The sequence below is a fragment of the Pantherophis guttatus genome, chromosome 7 (genome assembly GCF_059756535.1).
Source record: "Pantherophis guttatus breed Tessera chromosome 7, ASM5975653v1, whole genome shotgun sequence".
Taxonomy (NCBI): domain Eukaryota; kingdom Metazoa; phylum Chordata; class Lepidosauria; order Squamata; family Colubridae; genus Pantherophis; species Pantherophis guttatus.
Window position 1 is genome coordinate 78,405,987 of NC_142069.1, and position 26,667 is coordinate 78,432,653.

General features: G+C 41.8%; 1 protein-coding gene across 13 annotated transcripts in view; it reads right to left on the reverse strand.

The window, feature by feature from the left end:
- Positions 1 to 26,667, reverse strand: part of KIF21A (kinesin family member 21A) — a 106,814-nt gene extending 80,147 nt beyond the window's left edge. For all 13 annotated transcript variants that reach the window (XM_060684104.2, XM_060684103.2, XM_087874271.1 and 10 more), the window contains exon 1: positions 25,834 to 26,667. In XM_060684104.2, coding sequence (XP_060540087.2) covers positions 25,834 to 25,877 — 44 coding nt within the window. In that variant the 5' untranslated portion in view covers positions 25,878 to 26,667. The remainder of the gene's footprint in view (positions 1 to 25,833) is intronic.

Genomic DNA, 26,667 nt, shown 5'->3' on the forward strand with positions numbered 1-26,667 from the left:
GTATCAACAACAGAGAGATATTTTTTTAGTCTTGTTCCACCTACAAATTGGTTAATACTTTCAACTCAGTGATCTTTAGCTTACTCACATACTTGTATGATGCATGTTATGATGCATTTACAGGAAAACAGGGAAGGAGGAAAAGAACAACATGTGAAGGAAAAGTTGCAAGACATATTCACTTAATGAATTTTAACAATGAGCCATTGAAGTCATTTGCATGTGTATTTTATTAATGTATTTCTGTCCCTACTACTTCTATAAATTATTCAAGGTGATGAACATATTCAATACACCTTCTCCTATTGTCCCCACTACAACAATCCTATAAGGTGGGCTAGGCTGAAAGAGTATAACCGGTCCAGGGTCACCCAGATGGCTTTCATGGCTAAGGCAGGACTAGAATTCCCGGTCTCTCACTTTCTAGCCTGGTGCCTTAACCACTAGATAAAACTGGATAAAATGTTTTGCAAAAGTTTTTTTAAAAAAGTTATTGCTTAACGCACTGTAAGCTGCCCTGAGTCTCCGGAGAAGGGCGGCATATAAATCAAATTTTTTTTTAAAAAGTGATGGTAAGAATCCCCAATATATGAGGGCATTTTGACATGCAAGAAACTGGACTTAACTCTTACAAAGGTGCTTTATACCACTGATATAAACCAGGGTGGATAAAAAACAATGATTTTTTTAAAAAAAAATAAAAAAAATCAGATTTTTTTTATTTAAATCGGATTCTTTTTATTTAAATCGGATTTTTTTATTTAAATCAGATTTTTTATTTATTTTTATTGAATTTATTTTAATAAAAAACTTTTGGGGTAAAAATCTATTGTAAGATAGTTTTCTATTTAAGATACATAAATAATTTAGTTTATTTAGCATGAAATGGAGCTTAGTTATGTAGCACAATATACATAAGGCTGTATATTCTGCAACACTGGGACTATCGGTGAGTCAACAGCGGGTCAAAGAAGTAGCAGAGATGACAGTTGCTCTTTAAAAATTATGATTTAAATCGAGTTGATTTAAATCAAATCCACCCTGATATAAACTATGATGATCTTTTCTGATTAGCACCAACTTTATAAAATATTTAAACTGTTTTTTCATCAAAATTCAACCCAAATTGGCTTACCAACAAAAAAAGCCATATGAAATGATAAATGACGAAACAATGCACTCTACATTGCAGGGGAAAAAATCAACTGAAAGTCTAGTAAGTGGATTTTCTGTTGAAAAGATAACAAGGCTCAATGTCAGATATGACCTGTGGATCCTTAGAAGCTATCCATTACAGCTCTTAACCATTATGAGAGTTGCATTTTAGCATCAACTGCAGTCACCCCAGGCATATTTAATCCCCAATTAATTTAATTGCCAATTATAGGAACAATATCTGAGACTCTATATGTATGCTATCCTGTGCAATTATATTAAATTAAATTAATTATATTAAAAAGATGGTGGCTGTAACCTCGGGGCAGTTTATTAAAAAATTCATAGAATATGCAGTGACAATAATGAATGTACACTGGATATAAAATGACTACACCAGCTTGTTAAATGCCAGGGTTTTTAGTTGTAAAAAAATCAGACCAAGATAAATCACTTCAGAATTTTTTCCACCTTTAGTAAAACATATAAGCTATACAATTCAATTGAGAAAACAAACTGAAATTTTTTAGGGGGGAAATAATAAAAATGATGTACAATAATGTAGTTGCATTAAGTGTGCACATTCTTAAACTAATACTTTGTTGTAGCACCTTTTGATTTAATGATTGCATTCAGTCTTCTACAGTACGAAACCAGCAGCAAGGCACATCTTGCCATGGGAATTGCTCACTTTTCATAAAAAAAGGGCTCCAAATTTGTCACATTAAGAGGGCATCTCCTTTCCATAGTCCTCTTCAGGTCATCCCACAGGTTTTCAATTGGATTCAGGCAGTGGTGGAATTCAATTTTTTTTTACTACCGGTTCTGTGGGCGTGCTTGGTGGGTGTGGCTTGGTGGGTGTGGCAGGGGAAGGATACTGTAAAATCTCCATTCCCACCCCACTCCAGGGGAAGGATGGTGCAAAATCCCCATTCCGGGGTCAGCCAGAGGTGGTATTTGCCGGTTCTCCGAACTACTCAAAATGTCCGCTACCAGTTCTCCAGAACCTGTCAGAACCTGTTGAATAGCACCCTTGGATTCAGGTCTGGGCTCTGGCTGGGCCATTCCAAAAGTTTGATCATCTTCTGGTGAAGGCATTTTTTTGTTGATTTGGAGGTATGCGTTGGGTCGTTGTCATGTTGAAAGGTGACATTCTTCTTCATCTTTGGCATATTAGCGGAGAAGGTTTTGTGCCAAAACTGACTAATATTTGAAACTGTTCATAATTACCTTCACCTTGACTAAGCCTCAGTTCCCGCTAAAGAACAGCAACTAGAAAACATAATGCCGTGCCTTTTTGGCACACAGGATATGTGTACCAAAGGTCTACAGTGTGTAACATAGGAGCCATGGTGGTGCAGTGGTTAGAATGCCGTATTGCAGGCTAACTCTGCCCACTGCGAGGAGATTGGTCCTGACTGGTTCAAGGTTGATTCAACCTTTCATCCTTTCAAGGTCAGTAAAACGAGGACTCAGATTGTTGAGGGCAATATGCTGACTCGGCAAACCGCTTAGAGAGTGCTGTAAAGCACTATGAAGCAGAATATAAATCTAAGTGCTATTGCTACCCTGTGTCTGAGTTTCACTAGGCTTACACAAGTTCAAGCTTGATCATTTTTCAGAATTTGGCAAGTCCATTTGAACAGACATGCAAGCTCTTATAAGCCTTTATGCTAAGTTGAGTTGTGTTCGTGTGTGGAGGGGAAGATCTTTTCCTTCACCCTTCATCTATTTTTCTATCATTATTATCATGAAATTTCAAAGACAAGGCAAAAAGCCTACATGAATATGACATTACAAAAATTTGCAAATTGGTGGTTATCCAAAATGATATGCGGAATGAAAAAGAAAAGCAGCTTGCTGCATTTTCTCATTTATATCATTAGGAAGAGCAGGTTTTCACTTCATTCAGGAAGTCATTTAAGTTAAGAAACTAAAGATTCATACAGAATATGAAATGTAAAGTTACAGAATGGCACTTCAGACATGAAGGTAATGGCATTATATGCAGCTTATGCATAACACCTCTACAGATCTAACAATGATTCTATATGTAGATGCATTGATTTTTTTGACAATTTAATATAAGTTCTATGGTATTTATGCACTGAAATTAGTTTGCCAGAGCTGTGAATATAAGATATTACACTAGTATTAATTCCACATATTGCAGACTTTCAAAAATATCAGATAAAAAACTTTCTCAATTATTTATAAAAACTGATAAATAGTAGAAAAACTACTGACAATATATAATCTAAAAGAAATGTATATATGTATTAACTCAAAAGAAAAGTTTAACCACTAGATTTTTAAAGAATAGCCAAATGCTCAGAAATCATTTACTCTTCAGAATATTATTCTGAATATTATTCTTAGTGCCTAAATGTTAACTTAATGATAAAAGCTTACTAGATACTTTAAATTTAAATTTTAAATGTAAATTTCAAGTGTTCAATTCACTTGAATTAGATATAACCATAAGAAAACAAGAAACAAAATTGTAAATGATTCACAAGTTCCCTAATTGAGGCTGACATACCTGCAAATGGTATCCCATCCAAGCATGGAGGTTAACCGATAGCTTATCCTGTTTCTCCACATAATAATCCAATTTTTAAAAACCTATTTTGCTCAATTTGCTCTGCATCCAAAAGTATCACAAAGGTCATAAAGCAATTGGAGTTTCTACCTTTAGTTCCCAAAAAAACCCCATTTTTTTTAAAAAAATGCCTCTTATGTGGCATAATTACATACAGCACTCAGTTTTATAATATATATTTCCCCACCTTCCATGTAAATCTCAAATATAGCTAAGAAATAATCTTTAGGAAAAGCTGCACCATACTCAATGAATTCTGAAGTGTGTCCTGATAAAAATTATCTTCTCCATTGCTCTTAACGTATTAAATATGTTTTCCAAGGATATACATTAGGAATATTAGCATTTAACAAATCTAAAACCATACATCTTAAAGATTACAAGGTTAAACATAGGAAGGACATCATTTGTCTTTCTACAGGCCAATGGTATTTTTAATACAGACTGTAATATATGTGAAAATAAAGAACCTGCAGTCTTAGAGAAATAGATAATGCTAAGCAGAGTCATTCCCGGGCAGGCACCAGAAATTACAAAAGCTATCATGTGTTATAAAGTTTTAATGTGCGCCAGTGTGCCCACAGAAAAAAATGACAATAAAGGTTATCTATCTATTTATCTATGGGACGCAGTGGCTCAGATGCTGAGATTGTCGATCAAAAGGTCGGCAGCTCAGTGGTTCGAATCCCTAGTGCCGCGTAACAGGGTGAGCTCCCGTTACTTGCCCCAACCTACTTCTGCCAACCTAGCAGTTCAAAAGCACGTTAAAAAATGCAAGTAGAAAAATAGGGACCACCTTTGGTGGGAATGGACGTTGGTCTTACCTGATACGTCCGTTCTCGAACAGGAAGGGGCGACGGTCAGACTGGGGTTGACTTCCTCTATGCAGCAGGATCGAGTTGAATCAATTTGAATAACTCCGCCCTCCTGGCCCAGTGTTTCGGCGAGGGCGTATGCGAATGGTGACGTGTCTTCCTGAAACGAGAGAGAGTTAATAACCACCCTCCCCAACCAACCCTGAGGGCCGTAACCAAGGGTGGGGCTGACCGTCGCCCCTTCCTGTTCGAGAACGGACGTATCAGGTAAGACCAACGTCCATTCTCCGTAGGAAGGGGGCGACGGTCAGACTGGGGACATACCAAAGCCTCATGTCCACTAGGGTGGGAAACCTCGGCCCGAAGGACCTCAGGGAGGAACGACAGCCTGCAGAACACGACGGCCGAAAGCCACGTCAGCTGATGCGTATGCGTCCACCCGGTAGTGCCGAATGAATGGGGATATGGAAGTCCACGTAGCCGCCTTGCAGACCTCCTCCAGAGTGGCCTGCGTAGCCCAAGCCGTTGAGGTGGCAGCGCTCCTGGTCGAATGGGCGGTAACATGGCGAGATACCGGCACCTGCAAGTGTTGGTAGGCTGTGGCTATGGTGGCCCTAATCCACCGGCCTAAGGTGGGTCCTGATACTCGCGCCCCAATAGATTCTGGCTGGAATGAGACAAAAAGAGCCTCTGTCTTGCGAAAGGGCGCCGTTCTAGCGATGTAAATACGTAGGGCGCGACGAACATCCAGACGATGCCAGATTCGCTCCGAACGATGAGATGGCCGAGGACAAAAGTCCGGTAGAACGAGCTCTTGAGCCCTGTGAAACAGCGAATTAATTTTTGGGAGAAATGCCGGATCAAGGCGCAGGACAACCCTGTCGTTGTGGAATATGCAGAGGTCACTGCGGATGGACAGGGCAGCCAGTTCTGAAATTCGGCGAGCCGAAGTGATGGCGATTAGAAAGGAGACTTTGAATGATAAGAAGCGGAGAGAAACCTGCCGGAGAGGCTCAAATGGCGAAGCTGTCAGTGCCATGAGAACCTTATTCAGGTTCCAGGTAGGAAACCGATGGACCGTAGGAGGGCGGAGGTTAGTCGCCCCCCTGAGGAAATTACGTATGAAGGGATGGCGTGACAAGGAGTCCGGAGAGCCACAGGAGAGGACCGAGGCGAGAGCAGCCACCTGCCGGCGTAGAGTGTTGGGTGCTAAACCAGAATGGAAACCGTCCCGTAGGAAGGAGAGGACCTGGATGACAGACGCAGAAAGAGGGTCTATGGACGATCGGTGACACCAGGAAACGAAGGCACTCCACGTGGCTCCATAGATCCTGTTAGTAGAGGGTCGGCGAGCAGCCTGCATGATGTCAATGACTTCAGGAGGGATACGTTTGGAGGTTAGGAGCTCCCGCTCAACCTCCAGGCGGTTAAATGGAGCCAAGCGGGATCTGGGTAGAGAAGGGCTCCCTGCGAGAGAGTCACCGAGTCGTTCGGGAAGCGCCAATGAGGGGCCACCGATAGTGAGATCAGGTCCGCATACCACGGTCGGCGTGGCCAGTGAGGTGCCACCAGAATGAGTTCTGCTTTCTCTTCCAGCATCTTCCGGAGGACCCTCGGGATGAGGGGCAGCGGGGGAAAGGCGTAAAGCAGTCCCCGAGGCCAAGGACTGCGAAGAGCGTTGGTGGCCTCTGCCTGAGGGTCCGGGAAGCGAGAGAAGTACCTCGGGAGAAGGTGGTTCGACGACGAGGCGAAAAGGTCAAGTACCGGAGTCCCGAAGCGGTGGGTAATTCGTTGAAACAGAATGGGGGACAGGCTCCATTCTCCGTGGTCTATCCTGGAGCGGCTCAAGGCGTCTGCCTGTACGTTCGCCGTCCCGGAAATGTGGTCTGCCCTGATGGAGGAAAGGTGAGCTTCGGACCAGCGACCCAGGAGGACGGTCTCCGCCAGAAGAGCCTTGGAGTGAGTGCCCCCCATTTTGTTTATGTGCGCCTTGGTGGACATATTGTCCGTAAGGACCAGGACATCCCGGCCCTGTACTAGATGTCGAAAGTGGATGAGGGCTAGACGCACGGCCCGTAATTCCAGGTAATTGATATTGTGCTGACGGTCCCGGAAGGACCACAGACCCTGAGCCATGTGATGGTCTAGGTGGGCGCCCCACCCGGTCAAGCTGGCGTCCGTTGTAAGGACTAGCCGAGGAGGTTCCGTGTAACAGCTCCCCTTTGAAATCGCTGTTGAAGTCCACCACCGAAGAGACGAGACTACCATCGGAGGGAGGCGGATGCGGGACAGCGAGGAGCTCCGTCCGGAGCGCTGGTAAGGTAGGAGGAGCCACTGTAGCTCCCTGCAGTGTAAGCGAGACCAGGGGACAATTCCGAAAGTGGATACCATCTTGCCCAAAAGGCATGATAATTTCCTGATGGACATCGTTCCCTCCTTCCTACACTCACTAGCTAAGGCCCGAATGTTGGCCTGGCGATCCGGGGAAAGGAAAACTAGGCCCGAAACTGAATCAATAGAGGCACCCAGGTGAATGATACGAGTGGCAGGGGACAAGTGGCTCTTGGCCCAGTTAACTGAAAACCCGTGAATTTGAAGGAAAGAAAGAACAGTAGAGAGGTCAGTACGAGCAGAAGATAGAGAAGAAGAAAGGATGAGGATGTCGTCCAAATAAAACTGTAGTCTGATAGGGAGGGACCGAATGCGAGCTATCAGGGCGGCCATGACCTTAGTAAAAACCCTAGGGGCCGAAGAGAGGCCGAAGGGTAATGCCCTATATTGAAAGTGGGAACCCCTGAAATGAAAACGAAGGAATTTCCGGTGAGAGGAGTGGATAGGAATATGGAGGTAGGCCTCCGTCAAATCAATGGAGGAGAGAAAATCCCCGGGGCGAAGACACTCCAAGATGGAGAAGAGGGTATGCATCTTGAACCGGCGGTAAGTTATGTATCGGTTCAAGGCCTTAAGGTCCAGGATGGCCCGCCAACCCCCCGAGGCTTTACTAACAATGAATAGTCGGGAATAAAACCCCTCACCCTGCTGGTCAAGGGGGACCAGTTCAATCGCCCGAATGGCCAGAAGGTGGTCAATTGCAGTGGCCAACAAGGACCGCTTCTGCGGATCACGAGAAAGGGGACAGGAAATAAAAACAGGAGGGGGGGGCGAATAAATTCTAACAGGAGCCCAGAATGGATAGTTGACAAAACCCAGGCATCAGAAATAGAAGAGAGCCATTGGTTGTAGAAAAGGGACAAACGACCCCCGATTGGAATTCTATCAAGAGGTCTATCTACCTCTCCTATTGAAACAACCCCGCCCTCCCCGAAATGGCCGTCGCGGAGGTTGATTGCTGCCCGATCTAACCTGAGGCTCGAAATGCTGGGTTCGAGCTGAGACGGGTCGCTGAAAACGAGACTGGGAAGAGCTGTAGTCGGATCCTCGAAAGGAATGAGGCCGGGGGTAGGGAGAGTAGCGGGAATCCGACCGCCTGTGCTGCGAGGGAAGAAACCTGCGTTTGTCCCGTGTTTCAATCAGGAGAGGCTCCAAAAGCGGACCGAAGAGACTGCCGAAGGAGTAGGGGGCCGAAGCCAGCTGCCACTTGCTGCGCATATCAGCCTGCCAATTCCGGAGCCAGAGCAGGCGGCGAGAGGTGACAGAAGAACCAAGTGCCCTGGCCGCGAATCTGGTGGCATTGAGCGTTGCGTCAGCAGAATACTCTAGAGCGGCCATAATTTTATTGATGTCCTGATGAGCCCTGAGGTCCGAGCGTGGCAAACGGTCTTGGAGCTGTTTAAGCCAAAGCAGGGCAGCGCGATTGAAAAAAGATGCAGAAGATGAAGCCCTGATGGACCACGATGCAGCCAGGTGGCCCTTGACCAGGGTCTTCTCAGCTCGCTTATCCACCGGTCGGAGAGAATCTTCGAGCGGCCCCGTGGGGTGGCCCGGGTTAGCCAAAGCTATGATAGGGGCATCAACCGGTGGCGGTTGAAGAAGATCCGCAAGCGCAGGAGCAGAGTTGTATAGACGCTTATCCAAATTATTAGGGCTAGGGCCCGCACCCGGAAGCGACCACTGACGACGAAGCACATCCAGAAAGAGTTTAGGTGCTGGAATAGTTTCTGGGGCCACAGTCGGTTCAGCGAACAAGGCTGAAGCAGGATCCAAAGGAGGAGGGGCCGAGGCAGGCCCTGGAACTTCCCCCAGGTGAGTGGTGGCAATAGCTTTAAACAGTAATGACCGGAACATTTGAGGTTTAAAGAGACCAATGAATGGGGATTGATCAGGAGCCAGGCCTTCATCGTCAGAAAGAGCTGCATCAGGTGTTTCCTCAGGCTCAGAGGGGGAAGCTAAGTCCTCCAAGTAATCAAAGTCCTCTGGTTCTGGGTCATAGGACTGGTCTTCAAGACTCCTGCGTTGAGGGGGAGAAGGCTGTTGAGAGGGAGCTGCCGGCCTAGCCGGAAACCCAGCTTGTTGCATACATTGGGCAAAACCCTCCCTAATGACACGAGTCATGATGGACTCGAAGGCTTCTGGCCATTGTGAGGGAGCTGCCTGAGGGGGAGGAACCACGACCTCCGGTGATGGAGAAGCACTCCTTGATGAAGGGGCCTCAGACACAGTCTGGAATAACGGCTCCTTACCAGGTGGAAGAACAGGCCCCGCAGAAGATGGACGGTCTGGAGAGAGATCCCTGACTTCCTGTTCAGAGCTGTGGATCTGGGAGGCTGAAGCAGAAGGAAGAGGTTGGGCCTGAGCCGAGGCCTTGGAGAAGGCCTTCTCCATGGCTTTATGGCGGCGTTGTTCATCCCTCGTTGCCTGGGGAATGGTTGAGGAGGAGGTCTTGACAGACCTGGACTTCTTGGCTGGGGGAGGCTGAGAGGAAGAGCCCTCTAAGGGATCCTCAATGGGGAGGGCGCGGTGTGCTGAACGACTGGAATGCTTGTGCCTGTGAGAGTTATCCGCCATTACCACAATCCCAAGGGTAAAAATGGCCGACGGGAGAAAAGGGCGCCAAAAAAAAAAAAAAAAAAAACCAAGCAGTTCAAAGTCCCTGCAAAGCTATGGGAGGCTCGGAGTGTTGTGAGGCAAAAAAATGGCCGCCGCGGCAAAGGCGCGCCAATTTAAACTGTCAGTACTCACAGATATAAGGCAGGCTCCCGGGAGGAATGCAGGCAGGCAGCTCCAATACTATCGCTAGCTCAAAGGCTATTACTGCGATATCCGATGCAGCGAGACAAGCTCAAGCCGAATAAACAGGCTGCTAGGCAAAAATAAGCCTTTTAAACGCAGCGCCGAGAGTTAAAGAGATCAGAAAAGCCGATAATGAGGAAAACAGGAACTGAAGGCAGCCCTGAGCCTCCTAGCCGGATCCCCGGCTATCCGCTGAAGAAAAATCTTTTAAATTGCAGAAAGGCGAAACTAGAGCAGTTTTAACTGTCCAGACTGGAAGACACGTCTATCCAGCATAGATCGAGTCGAAACACTGGGCCAGGAGGGCGGAGTTATTCAAATTGATTCAACTCGATCCTGCTGCATAGAGGAAGTCAACCCCAGTCTGACCGTCGCCCCCTTCCTACGGAGAAGGTAACAGCGTTCCGTGCGCCTTTGGCGTTTAGTCATGCCAGCCACATGACCACAGAGATGTCTTTGGACAGCGCTGGCTCTGGCTTTGAAATGGAGATGAGCACTGCCCCCTAGAATTGGGAATGACTAGCACATATGTGCGAGAGGAACCTTTACCTTTATCTATGTATATATCTATCGCATATCTATATATCTATATCTATAACAAGAAAGAGATACAGCTAAGCTTTCATTCTTTTGATAATACAATCTCAAGGACATGACAGTGGAGTTAAACTGAACTCAATGGAGACTTATTTAATCTTCATTTGCTTTCATGCAGGACAAAAACTGTGAAACATTCAAAATCAAACAATGTGCTCTCTGTTCAGAGAATAATAGTAGAACATAGCAACTATATCGACCAAGAAATTGACATATGGCATATAGGTTGAAGATGATTAAAAGGTTCATGAAATGAGTTTCCTTTACAGCTATAATTTATTTTATATATAAACAAGAAACTTTCACTATTCCAAACTCTAGCACAATTTCTTACATTGCAGAGTTAGACTATCTGTGTACTGTATACATGGAATTTTTATGCTGAATTGTATAACATATAGGTTGATATTTTTAAGATCTTTGTGCTATAAAGCTATTAATATCCTCCATATTAAGACCTCAAAAACTGGTTAATGAGCTTACAACAATACTGTCTATCATTTAGACACTTTTGTAATGATATTGTTTACACATTGAATTGCTGCATTTATCAATAAGATATTATAATTCGTTATCTTGGAATCATTTACAATACAGGGAAACTTGGCCAAGAATGTTAGACGCATGTAGTTCCATTAAATCAACACCAATAGCATGTCATTGAGACAAAGTGCCACAGGCATTTGAGAATATTGATAAGATGAAGTCAGGGCAAGGGATAAGTGAATTAGGAAATAGCTTTTTTTTCCAATTCCATCCACACTTAAAATATGTTATGTCCCTCATCTTTAGACTCCATAAGCTAGTTCTCCTTCAAAGAATTTGCCCTTTGAACAACATTCTCTCAGACAGGTTTTGAATACCCAGCTTTCTCCTCAGTTTCTAATCTAGAGTGTGAGCTCTCTGTGAGAGGTTTGGTAAGCTTTTAATGGATGTTTGTTCCACCAGAATGATCTTTATTTTTCCTTGTCTCTTTGTGCTTGTTACTTGTGTTTATAATGTTGTACATCAACCAGAATTGTTAACAAGGTAGGCGGCTCTTTTTGTCTCCCTTCCTTTCAATTGTACCCAATTCTCAAAGACTGTCTAAACAAGTCCCTGCAATTTTCTTGGCATAGTTTTTCAGGAATTGTTTGCTATTGCCTTCCCCGTAGGGCTGAAAGTAAGTGACTAGTCCAAGGTCACCCAGCTGGCTTTGTGTCTAAGGCAGGACTAGAACAGTTTCTAGACTAATGCCTTAACTACTATACCAAACTGGTTCTATTGGTGGCTTTAGGTAAAGGTAAAGGTTCCCCTTGCACATATGTGCTAGTCATTCCCGACTCTAGAGGGTGGTGCTCATCTCCATTTCAAAGCCAAAGAGCCAGCGCTGTCCGAAGACATCTCCGTGGTCATGTGACTGGCATGACTCAATGCCAAAGGCGCACGGAACACTGTTACTTCCCACCAAAGGTGGTCCCTTTTTTTTCTACTGGCATTTTTTACGTGCTTTCGAACTGCTAGGTAGGCAGAAGCTGGGACAAATAAGGGGAGCTCACCCTGTTATGCGGCACTAGGGATTCGAACCGCTGAACTGCCGACCTTTTTATTGACAAGCTCAGTGTCTTAGCCACTGAGCCACCGTGTCCCCCTTGGTGGCTTTACAAATAAACAAATAAGCAAGCCAGTATTGAAGCTATGAATACAGTTTTAATTTTTGAGAAAGGGGTATGGGCCCTCTTCAGTATGTGTCTATTTACCAAATAACTGTCATCAGAATATAATCAAAACAAAATATTCTGATAAACATGTACAATCTGCTCCCTCTCAAATCCATCCTCCTTCATGATATTTTCTACTATTCCTGCTTATCTTTATCCGTTTTGTTGACAGATGGGGATACTGTACTCCCAATTATATATTTAAGCTTTCTAAAGAGTCATTCTTGGAAATACAGTTAATGCCAGAGAATGTCAGCCTGCTTTGCTGAGAGTCAGTTTCCATTTAAAAAAAAAGATATTATTTTGGAAACCAAAGAAATCATCTAGGATCAAACTACCCAAGCACCACATGTAAACTGGCACAACAATGATTGCCTCTACACCAATATTGAGCTTATAATTTCTTAAGAGTGAATCTTAATAAATGAAACAACTACAGGTAATTTTTTTCAACTTCCCTAACAATGGATGGAAACCAATCAAGGAGAGAAACAACCTAGAACTAAGGAGAAATTTCCTAACTATGAGAACATAGTTCTCATGGATGGAGAACAATTAACTAGCGGAATGGTTTGCCTTCAGAAGTTGTGGGTGCTCCATCACTGGAAGTTTTTAAGAGACTGGACAAGAAATGCATAGGGTCTCCTGCTCGAGCAGGGGGTTGAATTAGAAGACCTCCAAGATCCCTTCTAACTCTGTTATTCTATGTTCTATGTTCTAAACCCGTGAAGAAACTAAATGTGGCATAGAAAAACAAGGACACAATTTTCAGTGGAAAGCAATGCATTCACTATGACTCATAATGAATATTGTGAGTTTTTCTTAGCATCTATCTGGACCAAGTAAGGGTCTTATTCTTACACTCATGTAGGAAAGGCTAAGATCCATCCAAATAAGAATTTGAGACTTCATTCAATTTCCTACTGCCATTTTTTTACTCCCATGCCTCCTATCAAATGTCTCTATGAGTTTAGACCAGTTCTAGTTGTTCAACTACCGTATCAGCTTAAACTAATTTTTCCCTCTGGATATTTACCATATCTAACATTACGAGGCAATTCCTCTCCCAACAAAACTTCAATTACAAGCTGCATCATTGCAAGTTTACTAACCATACTTTCTGGATATCAGAGAAGACTAATTTGTCTTTCTGAGAACCCGATTATTATGAGTTCTAAAAAGATCACAAGGCAATTTCTGTTCATACTAGGGAGTGATCTCTCCTTTCCCCTTACATGCAATTATCAAATTGCAGAAGAACCTTTATTCTGGTTCATTAATTGCCATATTACCAGCATTACTTGAGGGGGAATACTGGGACACTACCAGGTGTGTCAACGCCCAAGGGCATGAAGCAGGTGAGACTAAAGCAATAGGTTATATGTGCCTATAGTCTCCACTCTGTTACTGTGTATAATGTGTTTATCAGATTAAATGTGGAGAAGGGCTTGTGTGATTGGCCTATTGGAAGGGAGCCAGGCTCTACAATGCAACTTTGTGAATGGTAATTCAATAAGTGCTAGCTGCATTCATATTTATTTTACGGACAGAATATTTAATTATTTTAATACTGTTTTTTAAATTTTGTATGCTCTGTTTTTACTTAGGCTGTGCACCGCCCTGAGTCCTATTTGGAGAAGGGCGGTATAGAAATTTAATAAATAAATAAATAAATAAATAAATAAATAAATAAATAAATAAATAAATATTTATGTATAATTTTTATTTTAACCATATGTTGTATTTTGTTTTCTTGTGGCTCATCACAGTAACACAACTGTAATTTTATCACTGCAATCATTACTCAAATTGGAACGTTCTGAAAGACTGTCATTTTTAAAATGTTGATTTTCAGAGAAAAATATTTTTTAAAAATAAAAAAAACGAATTAAAAATATAATCTAAGAAAAGAAAATGATATCTTATATTTTAAATTTACCAAGTCGCTGGTTCACTTATGAATTCCCTGCTATAATATGAGTACAAATTTAAGATGTTTAAGTTAAATATGTTTCCATAAAACTCTGTGTGTGTGTGTGTGTGTGTGTGTGTGTGTGTGTGTGTGTGTGTGTGTACGTACTGCTTCCCAGGGGGCAAAGAGGCAACAAAATTTGGAAAGTCTGGTAGGCAGGAAGGTTAAAACGGGCCCTCCCTACTAATTCAGAGAGTATATCCATATAATTATGTGGCAGATAGTTGCATTAGCTTAGGAAGATTCTGTCTATGAATGAACAACAATAAAGAAACTACTCAGAAGTAACTCCGTATAACATTCTTGGGACCTGACAGCATACCATATGGGTCAGTAAGTCATTCCAGGTTAGAAAATCTGATGTCCCTTCTTTCAAACACATTAACTAGTGAATCCAATATATCCTAAATACAATTTTTTGATGAATCAACCTTAATTGCAGTTCTGCCAAAATCATTTAAACATTTTTAAGGATAGGAATCCATTGATGGGACTTTATGGAGATTCCAGTTCTTTAGTTCAGGTTTCAAATATTCTAGAAATGTCAGCTTTAAAAATATCCTTGACCTTTTGACAAAGACATATGTCTTTATTCTGTCATGACTAACTCATTTATTTACTGAATTAGCGTTTGATTAATTTAATTCTCAAATATCATGTATTTATAAATGATTTTAAAAATGAGGACTTTAACCTTATATTCTCCTTCTATCTTCCCCTCTTATAGATCTGGCAGTGGAAGTCCGTAATTATGAGATTATCCATGTTTAAATTCTCTCCATAACACATTCTTCTATGAAAGACAGCAGTAAACAGAAATAGGAAAAGGACTTCATTTTCCTGTCTTTCACTTTGTGTTAGGTACAGTTAGCAGCACATACAAATAACAGCAATATAAGACCAGGAAAATACACGCCTCTTAATTCTATTTCCTATTAGGAAATTAAGACTGTGTATTATCTTTAATCTGTATTGCTTTAAACTTGTTCTCTAACAAAGTAGAATTACAAGTTTACCTGCAGCCATGTTGCAAAGCGTGGGAATAGTATGCAAAACAATCCTTTTTTACCTAACGATTTAGTACTACCCAGGCTTAGTTTCATCATCAGCTGTTAATATGGCAGAGATAAAAGTCACAAGATGTTTAAAAATGTTTAGTAGAGTCTGGAGCGTCAAGGGCACTAACTATGAAAAACAGCAGTCTTTAGATTTTGATCTTTTCTGTCCAAGTTTTGTTTTGGTTAGAATAATATGCTATCGAGCAAGGGTTTAAAATAAGCATTCCAGAATTAAGAAATTAATTCAGTTCTAATTTGGCTTTAGCACATTGTGCAAAGAGAAAAGTACCCAACATATTACCTTCAACTCAATGACAGCTACAGAGTCCATTCCTTCTTGGAATGGAACAACGCGTCACAGCCAATTTGCCATGGGACACTCAACATGGCCAATTCGCCATGCGACAACTCATTGCGGGACAATTGGATTTAATTATTTAAAATAATTTTTAAAATACTTTAATTTTTGTCATTCACATTTCATTTTTTCCCTCCTTTGGCATCCTTTAATTATTCTATTCCACTATTTCTTTGATATTAGTGTAACTCTTGTCCCATGGCGATGAACTGGCCATGGCGAGTTGTCCCTTGGAGAGTTGGCTGTGGCGAGTCGTCGTAGACCTTTCCTTCTGGGTGTGTAACATTTGCCATGTACAAAAAAGGGGTGGGGCCTATATTCTTTCATCATGATTATGCTTTCTGCTTGTTGATTCTCCTTGTGCCTCCCTGGCAAATATCACAGGTCTAATTTAATGCCCTCCAGATGTCTAAATTGGAGTTTATGAAAATTATACCCCAATATAGTGTTGGGTCTCTAGACTGGGGAAGACTGAAATTATGTTTTTTGTCTGATCAGTTCTAGACCAAGAATCCTTACATGATTACATATTAGCTGTGAGTACCCCCAAAAAATTGCTTAGTCTCTTCAAATAGTGTTTAATGTCATTGCCATGGTGTCATTCTTGAAATCTAATTCCACAGTTATTCATGAAATAGTAATTTGGTTTCATTCAACAGATCTGTACCAATGTCTGGAAGAAGACTAAAGTTCAAAGATCAATCACGGTTGTTTTAAGTATCTGATTTTAAAAGGGCATGTTTTAATAGATATATTAAAGGGTGTTTTTTTTTCAAAACTGAAGACATGGAGGGCAAAAGAAGATCTTTTATTTATGACTATATTAGGCTATTTAAATAGAATCCTATAGTTTAAGTATGTATAGGAAAGGGGTCTGCAACCTGCGGCTCTGGAGCCGCATGTGGCTCTTTCATCCCTATGCTGCAGCTCCCTGTCGCTCAAAACATGCATCATAAGTGCTAATGTGTGACACCTGCCGGCAGCGATTTATTGAGCTTTTCGACCCATTTTGTTTTCAGAGTTCAAAATGTTTTTGTTGAAGGCAGAAATAAAAATTTGTTTTCTCTGTAGCAGTTCATTGATTACGTAAATGCAACACACTATAGTTTTTTTATACGTAGCATAAAGGTAAAAAATGATATTTGCAGCATTATCTTCATTTTAAATGTCAAAATGTTTTTGTGGCTCCTGGTGTTTTCTTTTCTGTGGGAAACGGGTCCAAACGGCTCTTTGAGTGTTTAAGGTTGCCGATCCCTGGTATAGGAGTATGAACCCAAGCTTCAGTATTAAACTGTAAGATTCATAATAAAAATTGTGACGTATAAGGGCAAAGAGAAAAGGTGTGTCTAGGAAATATCTGAACTAAAGAAATACTAGGAGTATTATATGAAACAGCTAAAGCAAAGTTTTTTCCTATTTTTCTTTATTTTTAGGCATGTTTCTGGGGAAAAGACAGAATTTCTACTGCAGACAGACGTGTCCACTAGTCAGCTGATTCTTCATAGAGATACATAGGAATTTGTGTTCTGGTAATAGAAATTGCTTAGCATGCTCTTCAACCCAACAACAAATGAATGCATCATAGACACATCTTGACAGATTAGCCACACTATGAAATGATGCTAATCCCAATCAGGAATGGAATCAAGAAGGTAACATCCCACACTCTGCAGGGCTTTGGATGAGAAAGCAAAGTCTTTCAGAGGATGCAGGGTGAAAGTTTAATGCATTATCTAAAGGTTACCTTTTTCTGGGATTAAGCACAAACTATGAAATATTTAACCTGTTCCTTTTTAGGCAAGCAACATTATGCAAAACATAGGAAGACCATGAATGTGCAAGATTAGATTAAAGAATATATAATCTAACTAAATTTAAACACTTACAGCATTCATATGTTCGTGACTATCTTTTTATTACACATGCTTATATCCACGGCCGCTGCATTAACTTATTTTTATGTTTTATGAGACATGACCAATTTTTAATCTATGTAACAAAATGGGCAGAATAAACTCTAATAAATGCTCATTTTCACTTCTTTTAACATTCACAATAACGTAATACCTCTAGTTTTCAATTAGCAGTCTTTAAATTTGTCCATTCGTTTTCTTTTAAGCATTGTACTAAGAAATAAATATTATTCTCCTTGCTTTAATTTTTCATCATTTATGTTTATCTTGTAACTGTTCACTCCCGCTTACCATCAAGCTTAATTACCAGAGTCTTCAATAAATTTCAGGTCCCTATTCTGTGTTCCATCGTATAAACTACCATTCGTTAACTAATCATCTTTTCAGTCAACAAATATCACTTGTATACAAAAGTATACACAGATATACATCATCAATCAACACACTTTTAATCAGGGTGGATAAAAACATAGTTTTTAAAAAAAAATCAAAAAATCAGATTTTTAAAATTTAAATCAGATTTTTTTTTATTTTTATCAAATTTATTTTAATAAAATGCTTTTGGAGTAAAAATTTATCTAAAGATTTTCTATTTAAGATACATTAATAATTTAGTTTATTCAGCATGAAATGGAGCTTAGTTATGTAGCATGAGGCTGTATATTCTGCAATATTGGTACTGTCGATGAGTCAGCAGCAGGTCAGAGGAAGAGCTGCTGAAGGACAGAGATGACAGTTGCTTTTTAAAAATTATGATTTAAATCGAGTTGATTTAAATCAAGCCTTTTTACTAGTGATTTAAATCAACTTGATTTAAATCAAATCCACCCTGCTTTTAATGTCACTCTATATATTTTTCCATAAATATATTGTACATATAAGGGAGAATCATATTTCCTTGTTTCACTTCCTTTGGGATGTTGAGTCAGTTGCTAAACTTTCCATTTCTTTACATGCATGATTTGTAGGCAGGTTTGTCTACAATTCTGGACTTTCCTGGGAAAAGGGAGAGTTGCTTTAAAGAATCTGTGACAGTTCATGCCCATGTACTCCAAGCACGTTTTGCCATCAAGTGCTGCACAGGCCTATATGACCTATTTACCCAGTGGTGAAATGTAAAATTTGTTACTACTGGTTCTGTGGGCGTGGCTTGGTGGTGGTAGTGGGGTTAATATGACTGAGTGGGCGTGGCCAACTTTTTTTTTAACTTTTAAAACCATTTTTTCTACAACCTCTTCGGCTGAAGAGGTTGTAAAAAAATGCTTTTAAAAGCTTCTGATGATCCCAGCTGAGTTGCCTGATAGGCAGAGGCTTTCTTTTTTTTTTTAAAGCCTCTGACGATCCCAGCTGAGTTGCATGATCGGCAGAGGCTTTTTTCCCTTTTAAAAACTTTTTTTCTATAACCTCTTCGGCCAAAGAGGTTGTAGAAAAAATGGTTTAAAAAAAAAAAAAGCCTCTGATGATTGCGCGGCTCAGCTGGGGAAGGGGGGGCAGGGATTTTTGCTACCAGTTCTCCAAACCACCCGCCTCCATCGCTACCAGATCGGGCGATCCAGTCCGAACTGGGAGCATTTCACCCCTGTATTTACCTACAGCAGCTCTTGCAAGATATAAAGTTTCATTTAACTCATGGAGGCATACTCAGTGTGTGTGTCACATAAAGATACCCTTCGAAGTGTTTATAGGTACAAGGTAACAAAGGTAAAGGCTGAAGTGGTAGCAAAAATTGATTTTAATGAAACACTCATGTTTGCTTGCATAACATTAAAAACTAGAGTGGGATAATCCAAATTACAATTTGTATAATAAAGTCAAAAAAACTATTAGTAAATGCAATAAAATGCCTTTCTTTGTAAGTTAAAATTCAAGTAGTATTACAAATATGGACTAATTATCGAATAACATGCATTTCTTTTTCTTAAACATTTGCCAAAATTAAACTAGCAACTTTTCGCTCATGTTTCTGATATTTAAGCAATCCTCATTATTATTGAATGTCTAAATCTTTATTGTGGAATTTACAATATATTGTTGGGTGACTGAACCCTATACAGAGTTACCTAGATGCAGATAGATACAGACAGGGATATATAATATTTTATATCTGCTAGAAACTTGTCATAATGAAAAGTAAGTGGAACTTAGGAACTAGTCTGGATGCTAACATCTGCACCTTTACAAAAGGTGATTGAAAAATTACCAAATTATCTGCAGCCTGCTTATAATTGCAATATATAAAAAGCAAAATTAATTTTTAAAACTATGAAGTTGAAGCAGATAATTATCAATTAGGAAATGAATTCAAAATGTAACCAAAGAAATGTAATGCAAACTAGAGGATAAGAATAGGAAGCAGGTAAATAATAAATGGAAATTGTATGAATGCGGAGAAATATTTTCATACACAAATGGAAGAAAACATGACTAATGTGATAAGTAGTCAGAAAGATGGGCAGTATAAGTATTCCAAAACAAATTAAATATTTGAGCTGAAGAAAACTGAAAACAATTACAATGTTAACAAAAGGCTCTCTTGTTTTATAATGGACACATGATACCAGTTGTAGCTTTTTTGTAATAAAACTCACAAAGAGACCTTGTCTATCATTTTTTAAGTGAGAAAAATGAAATGTTTTGATATGTAGGACTGTGGCACTCTAAAGCAAAATATTTTATCTTAGAGTTTATTCAACATGCAGATGCACTTCTACTTATTTCCTCTTCCCCGAGATCTCTCTTCATTGGACAAGAGAAGAAGCCATTAATAAAGCATCTCATTGATTCATTGGTAAGACTGGCCAGTCATAAAATTCATCAAATTTTGTTCTTTAACTGTATTAATAGAGAGCTCTCTAGAAGGAATACCAATAGTACCTTTGAGTATCACTGTAGTTTTATTTGTTTCTCCATATTTGCAAGTATTTAAATGTCAGTAAATGTTTTCCCAAAACGTTGGGTGTCACACTTGTTATGCTACCTTGACATAATGAAACATTGAAAGAAATGTTCCAGTTTTCCCAATTATTACACCCCTAAAACTAACATCTTGTACACCTAATTATTCCAGAATATTGTACATAATGATGGGATAATGTACCAGATATTCCTGTTGAAGAAATTATGAAAACTCCAGTAAGCCTATGGCAAATAATCTGAGCATCCAATGTCCAAACAACAGAAATTGACTTGTCTTTCTATAATTAAGAGAGAAATTTAAAATTATCACTTGTTTCTGCTAAAAGATTTACCGTTTCCTCACTGTTTAATTAAATATTAGTTTCAGGTGCTCTTTAGTTACCTTTAGTAAAGAAGTTATTTTGGTATAATAAATGTTAGTTTGAGGTTATATATACAAAAGTAAAAATAAAAATAATTATGAAGAAGTAGGTTGCAGTGTCAATTAAAAAAAATTATGAATGTTATGTCCCTTTCCCATTTATGTACATACAAATCAAGTTTTCATGCTAACACAGTCATACATGTCTGATGTGTAAATTCAGTGATGGGTTTCAAATAATTTCACCACTGGTTCACCGAAAATGTGTCCATGCATGCAGACAGCTTCTGTGCATGTGTGCGCGGATGGCTTCCACGCATGTGCGCAGATGGCTTCTGGGCATATGTGCGGATGGCTTCCGTGCATGCGTGCACAGACGTCTTCCACCACGTGGCGAGGCTTGACCGAGCAGCCTTTTGGGGCCTGCTCCCTCCATCTCTGCTCTCCAGGGCAGCAGCTGCTTCTCTCCGCGCTACTGGGAGAGCATCTTGTGCAATTTAGAAGTTGTGAGCCGCCGCTTTCCTCTAAGTCCCCTCTGGAAAGCGTTGTGGCTGACAGAAACAGCATTCAACATGGCTACTGCTTCTCTGTGCCGCAGCACTTTCCGGAGGGGACTTAGAGGAAAGCGGCGGCTCACAGCTGCTAAATTGCACAAGACGCTCTCCCAGCAAGAGCAGCAGCGGAGAGAAGCAGCTGTTGATCCAAAGGTCATATGGAGTGTCTCTGCAAGTGACCAAGGCTCGGCAAGGGATGGAAGAAGCGGCTGAAAGATCTCTGCTGCAGCACTTTCTGGATGGGACTTCTTACAGGTAAGAACCGTCCAGTCCATTCCCAAACCACTTCAGCTCTCCTGCCTCCCCCACCCCCTCCGCGGCCCTTTGGCCTAGCACTGCAGGCCACAGGCCAAATAAATTGCTTCGACCCTGGGAGCCGTAGTTTGAGGACAGAGAGAGGGGCAGCATGTGGGTGGTGGCCCGAGGTAAGGCCAAAGCAGGGGAATGGTGCATTCCTCAACTTGGCTGAGGTGAACAGGGAGTGGACGGAGGCTCCAGGGCAAGGCCAGAGCCAGAGAATGGCACGTTCCCTAACAGGACGAGGCGAAGGGTGAAGCAATCCAGGCAAGCTCTGGGGACGGGGGGGCGGGGGCAGCTAGCTAGGCCGCAGTGCCCCATGGGATGCAGCCGCAATGGCAAAGCAAGCCAGACAAACTGGAGGCCAGGGAAGGGGGGGCGGGCAGATAGCTAGGCCGCAACTTACAGGCTCACTTACCCAGACAGCCAGATCAGGGCCGTTCAGTTGGGCCGCAGGCACTCCGTGGGAAGGCAGGCAAGCTACAGAGACTGTGTGGTCAACGCAAGCGAGGAACCACACAGTGTGCTATGCCGGGGAAGCGAGATGAGAACTGACGGAGCAGGGTAGGTGGCGAGTGGGCGGGGCCAGCCAGAAGTGGTATTTGCCGGTTCTCCGAACTATTCAAAGTTTCCGCTACTGGTTCGCCTGAACCGGTCCAAACCGGCTGAATACCACCTGTGTAATTTCAACATTGAAACATTTTAGGCAACCCATTGTACTCCCTCACTTGTTCATTATCACCCTTAACACCCTTAAAAATGAAATTGCAAAGTTTCAAACCCTATTACAGTATAGACCGGAAGCTGTTTTTAAAAATTAATTTATTTACTTCCACATGCAAAGAGTCAGACCCATCTAATGAACTTATTTGGATCATAACCTAGATATACTGCTCCAATTCTAGCAGCAAGAAACAAAAGGTCATTAAAAGTATCTTATGTCATGGACCTAGCAGAGTTATCCTATTACAGAAACATTTTATATTAAGAATGCTGGATTGCGCTGGTTAATAATTGCAATATAGGTTTTCGTATTTTAAGAATGCTGAATTATTATTTTGGTCTTATTTCTTACAATAGTTATGTGCATCAGTTAGCCAGTAGAAAAAAAATCTAAGCAGACCATAGAATCCAACCCCTTTTAAATCAAAAGGCATTGGTTGTTACATCAGCCATATTATTATTCTTTTAAAAAATTATCTGTCTTCTACATGAGGTTCCCATTGACATCCCAGTGTTTTGGAAGGCTGTGATGTGGCTGGAATGATTAAAGATCCTTTTTAGTACTGTATGTAGGTTTTCCCCATTTTTGCCTGCTTTTTGCTCCTTGATTATTATTTTTTTCCCATGCATTTTTCTTTTGTGAACCATTAAAGCTGCTGGGAGTCAATGGTACACAAATTTTATTAACAACATGCATGCCTGATTAGACAAAAAAGTAAAAAGTCTTCTGGAATGAACAAATTGGTTACCCGCTTCAATGAATGCTAGTCATATCAAATGGAAAAGAGATACTCTGCAATATTTCGTATACATGAACACTGTATGTACTGTTTCTTCCAGCCTCCACACTGGTATAAAAATCTTGAGCTTCTCAGTGACGATATAATCCTCTTTGGAACATTTCAAATGCAATCACTCTAAGGATAAAAATCTATCATCTCGTATCAAGATCATGTATTTCCTTTAGCATCCTACCTTGTTACAGAATGAGTAACATCTTTTGTGAGCCCTCAGATAAATGCACGTGAGTTCAGTGCCAAGATAAACGTGACACTGTCACATCACTTTGGGAAAAAAATAAATGCTTAAAGCATTCTCCGAGTTTCATTTCACAGTTCACTGGGCGTTGCCCTTTCATGCAGAAGAAATGTTGCCAAACTCCTTTGCAATAAAAGCACTATCAAAAGTCAGTAGCGTTATCATGATAATTCTTCAACATTCATCACATCCAACTTTTAGGCGATCCCATGGATGTTTGGGTAGGATACCACAAAGAAAATTAAATCTGTGACTTGCAGCAGGATGACTCTATTGTGGCAACAAATCCACCCCAACAACTCATTTTAACTCATGTTTTGATTATTATTTCACATGATAAAAATATAGATAGAAGGGTTGTGTCTTGTAAACAAGTTATTACTTCTACTCGGATTACACTAAAACTACAAGTGCTTAAGATGCATGTACTGTAATGCAAAAAAGAATGAATCAGGCCTGGCAATGCTATGCAAGCATTTGGGAACAACACCATGGCTATAAAACTGACATGGCACTACAAAGGTCTTAGTAAAAAACATTTGCTGCAATGCCCTGAAAACATTTAGCAACCAATACATTTATCCTGCTCTCAGTTCATTTACTTGTCCTTCTCAAATAAGATTTTCATATACAGAGTGAAGCAAAATGATATGTTTGGGCTAGATATCCATCCAAATCTTACAAATATGAAATAAAAAATGGTGTAATACAAGGGTGTCTAACTCAAGGGTGTTAGATCTAGCTCATGGGGCTGCCCTTGAAACAGCGAAGGATCAGCTTGCGGTGCCGCTGCCAGCAAAAACGGAGCTCGGGAGGGCTCCCAAGCTGTGTTTTCACTGGCAGAGGGTTGCAGGAGGCCGTCGCAGCCGAAAACGGAGCTCGGGAGCCCATTTTCACTGGCAGAGCGCTTAGGCCCCCACAGGAGCCCCCAAAACAAGTGATGTCAAGCTGGCCACACCCATCCTGGCCACGCCCACCCCAGCCCCGCTAAGGTCATACACAACCCTGATGTAGCCCTCAATGAAATCGAGTTTGACACCCCTGGTGTAATACCTCCCTTCAGAAATAAACCACTCAGCTGGAATGCATCTGACAACCACCAAGGAAGGGGATAAGTCTGAACCTTGTGTCATATGGAATTTCCTAACAGGTACCAGCCAATATTATATCCAGATGTAACTGAAGAATCTACAATTCAATATTCCACCGTTTCATTTGTTCAAAATCAAACAATGAAATATTAGCAAAAAAAGAGAGATCTGTTTAGTTTTTGGAGTGTAGGTAAGGGAGGAAATTGTTGGCATAAGTCTACTTGATGGGCAAGCTCGATTATAAACACGCCATTAATTTCTAGTGCGGAGGAATGATGTTGCAATTTTCCATCATGAATAAAAATACTCACATGCTCCTCCCTGGTATTTTTGCAATTTCAACTACCAATCCGGTGAAAGCCAATTTACTAGCACAGGCCTGTAAGAACAGTCACATCACTCAAAGTCCCTTGAATGTAATTCAGTGCAGTGTACACTATACACTGCACATGAGAACAACATGGAACAAAACAGCGAGTGTAAAACAGGAATATACTATCCCTTTGTTTGCATTTCTGCAGACGAGGCCCCAAATTTAAGTTCCTCCCTTTTTCCCCTAGCGATACCAAACCTCCCTGTGGAGCAAACCTACAGTAACCCCTCCCCAAATTCCTCAGGCACAGCCAATACACCTTCTAACCCCAAATGCACACAATATATAAAGGAAACTAAAAGCCTGCATAGTAATCCATAGACCTGGATTATAAATATCCTGACAAATCACTAGAAGGCAGCAAAAAAAAAATAAATCAAATTTTCTACCGTTCTCTCAAAAGTGTCCCGATTTATTATTTTTTTAAACAGTCCTGATAACCATCTAACAAGGAAAGCTACAATTTGGAGAAACAGGGTGTGAGGGTGGGTTGCAGGTTTCCTTGATATAGTAGCCCTTCCTTGCAGCATCCTAGTTCTCTGTTGTTGTGGTGGTGGTGGTTGTGGTTGTTTTAAATCAAGGGCGCGACGACTTCAAGGACTTTGGATTGAAATTGTTTTCAACTCTCCTCAGGTCGTCTTTGCAAGGCGGTCTCTTCTTCTTCTTACCAATCTTCCCTTTGGCAGGCCGTTAGGTTTTAAGGCAAGGAGCGTCGCCCCGGACAAAAGATAAACTTCACGGGAACCATCAGAGGAAAATTCAAACACCTTAAACCCGACTTTTCCACCTCCCTCCGGAAAGCCCGACTCCCTCTTCGCCCACCCGGGACCCCAGTTCGGCCTTTACATACATACATACATACACACACACACACATAAATGCATGCATACATAAATGCATATACATAAATGCATGCATACATACATACATAAATGCATGCATACATAAATGCACACATACATACATACATAAATGCATGCATACATAAATGCATGCATGCATGCATGCATGTGTACGCGCACAGACACACCCCTCCTTATTTATTTTTTTTGTAAGACCCTTGCAAGTAAAACGCCCGAGAGGCTGAGAGAGCCCTTCCACCCACCCGCGCGCGCCTCACCTGACGGCGACACGGACGGAGCTCTCGTCTGGGCCGGTCGACATGGTTCAAAAAAGGCTGAAGCAAGCAAAAGCTCGGAGGAGCATTCAGTCCAAACAGGCTTTGGAGGGGCGGGGTGGGGAAAGAGACCCGGGTGTCTTGTAACGTGTGTGTCCGTCCACCCCCAAAAGACCCTCGAAGAGAAGCGCTTTTTTTAAGGGTTGGTTGTTGCTGCTGCTGCTGCTGCTGCTGTTGCAGCGACGGTGGCGGCTGCCGCCTTCGCTTCACCACCTCCTCCTCCTCCTCCTCTGCTGCTGCCGCCACCACCACCTTCGGCTCTCTCCAGCCATTTTAGGTGGCTGCCTGAATGAATAGGTGCAGCGGCGGCACGGAGAGCTTTTCGTACTCCGCCCACTCCGGCGCTTTATGGACTACTAGGCGAGGAGGAGGAGGAGGATGCGCACCGGCGTCGGCAGCAGCCGCACTAGGGAACTGCTGCGAGCGGTCGGCGGCTCTCGCCCAGCCCCGGCTTCAGCTTCTCTCCAGCAGCCGCAGTGCGAAACGAAGCCCCTCCTCTTGCCGTCGACTCGGTCTGCTCGCTTTGCGGCGCCCCGGCGAGCTCGGCCATCACCGTCGACGACGACGACGACGACGCGGCCGCTCCTCCTGGCAGGGCGGAGTTAGGCCGGCTTGGCCTTTCCGCGCCGGCGCCGCGGGCGGAGTCGCGGCCGAGCTCGCAGGTTCGCCTTGGAGCGGCTCTCTTTGATTTTTTTTGAAGGGGAGCCAGTTCCCCGGTGCGGCCTGTTTCTCTTTGTGGAGAGGAAGAAGTCTTTTTCCCTCAGTCTTTTTCCCATT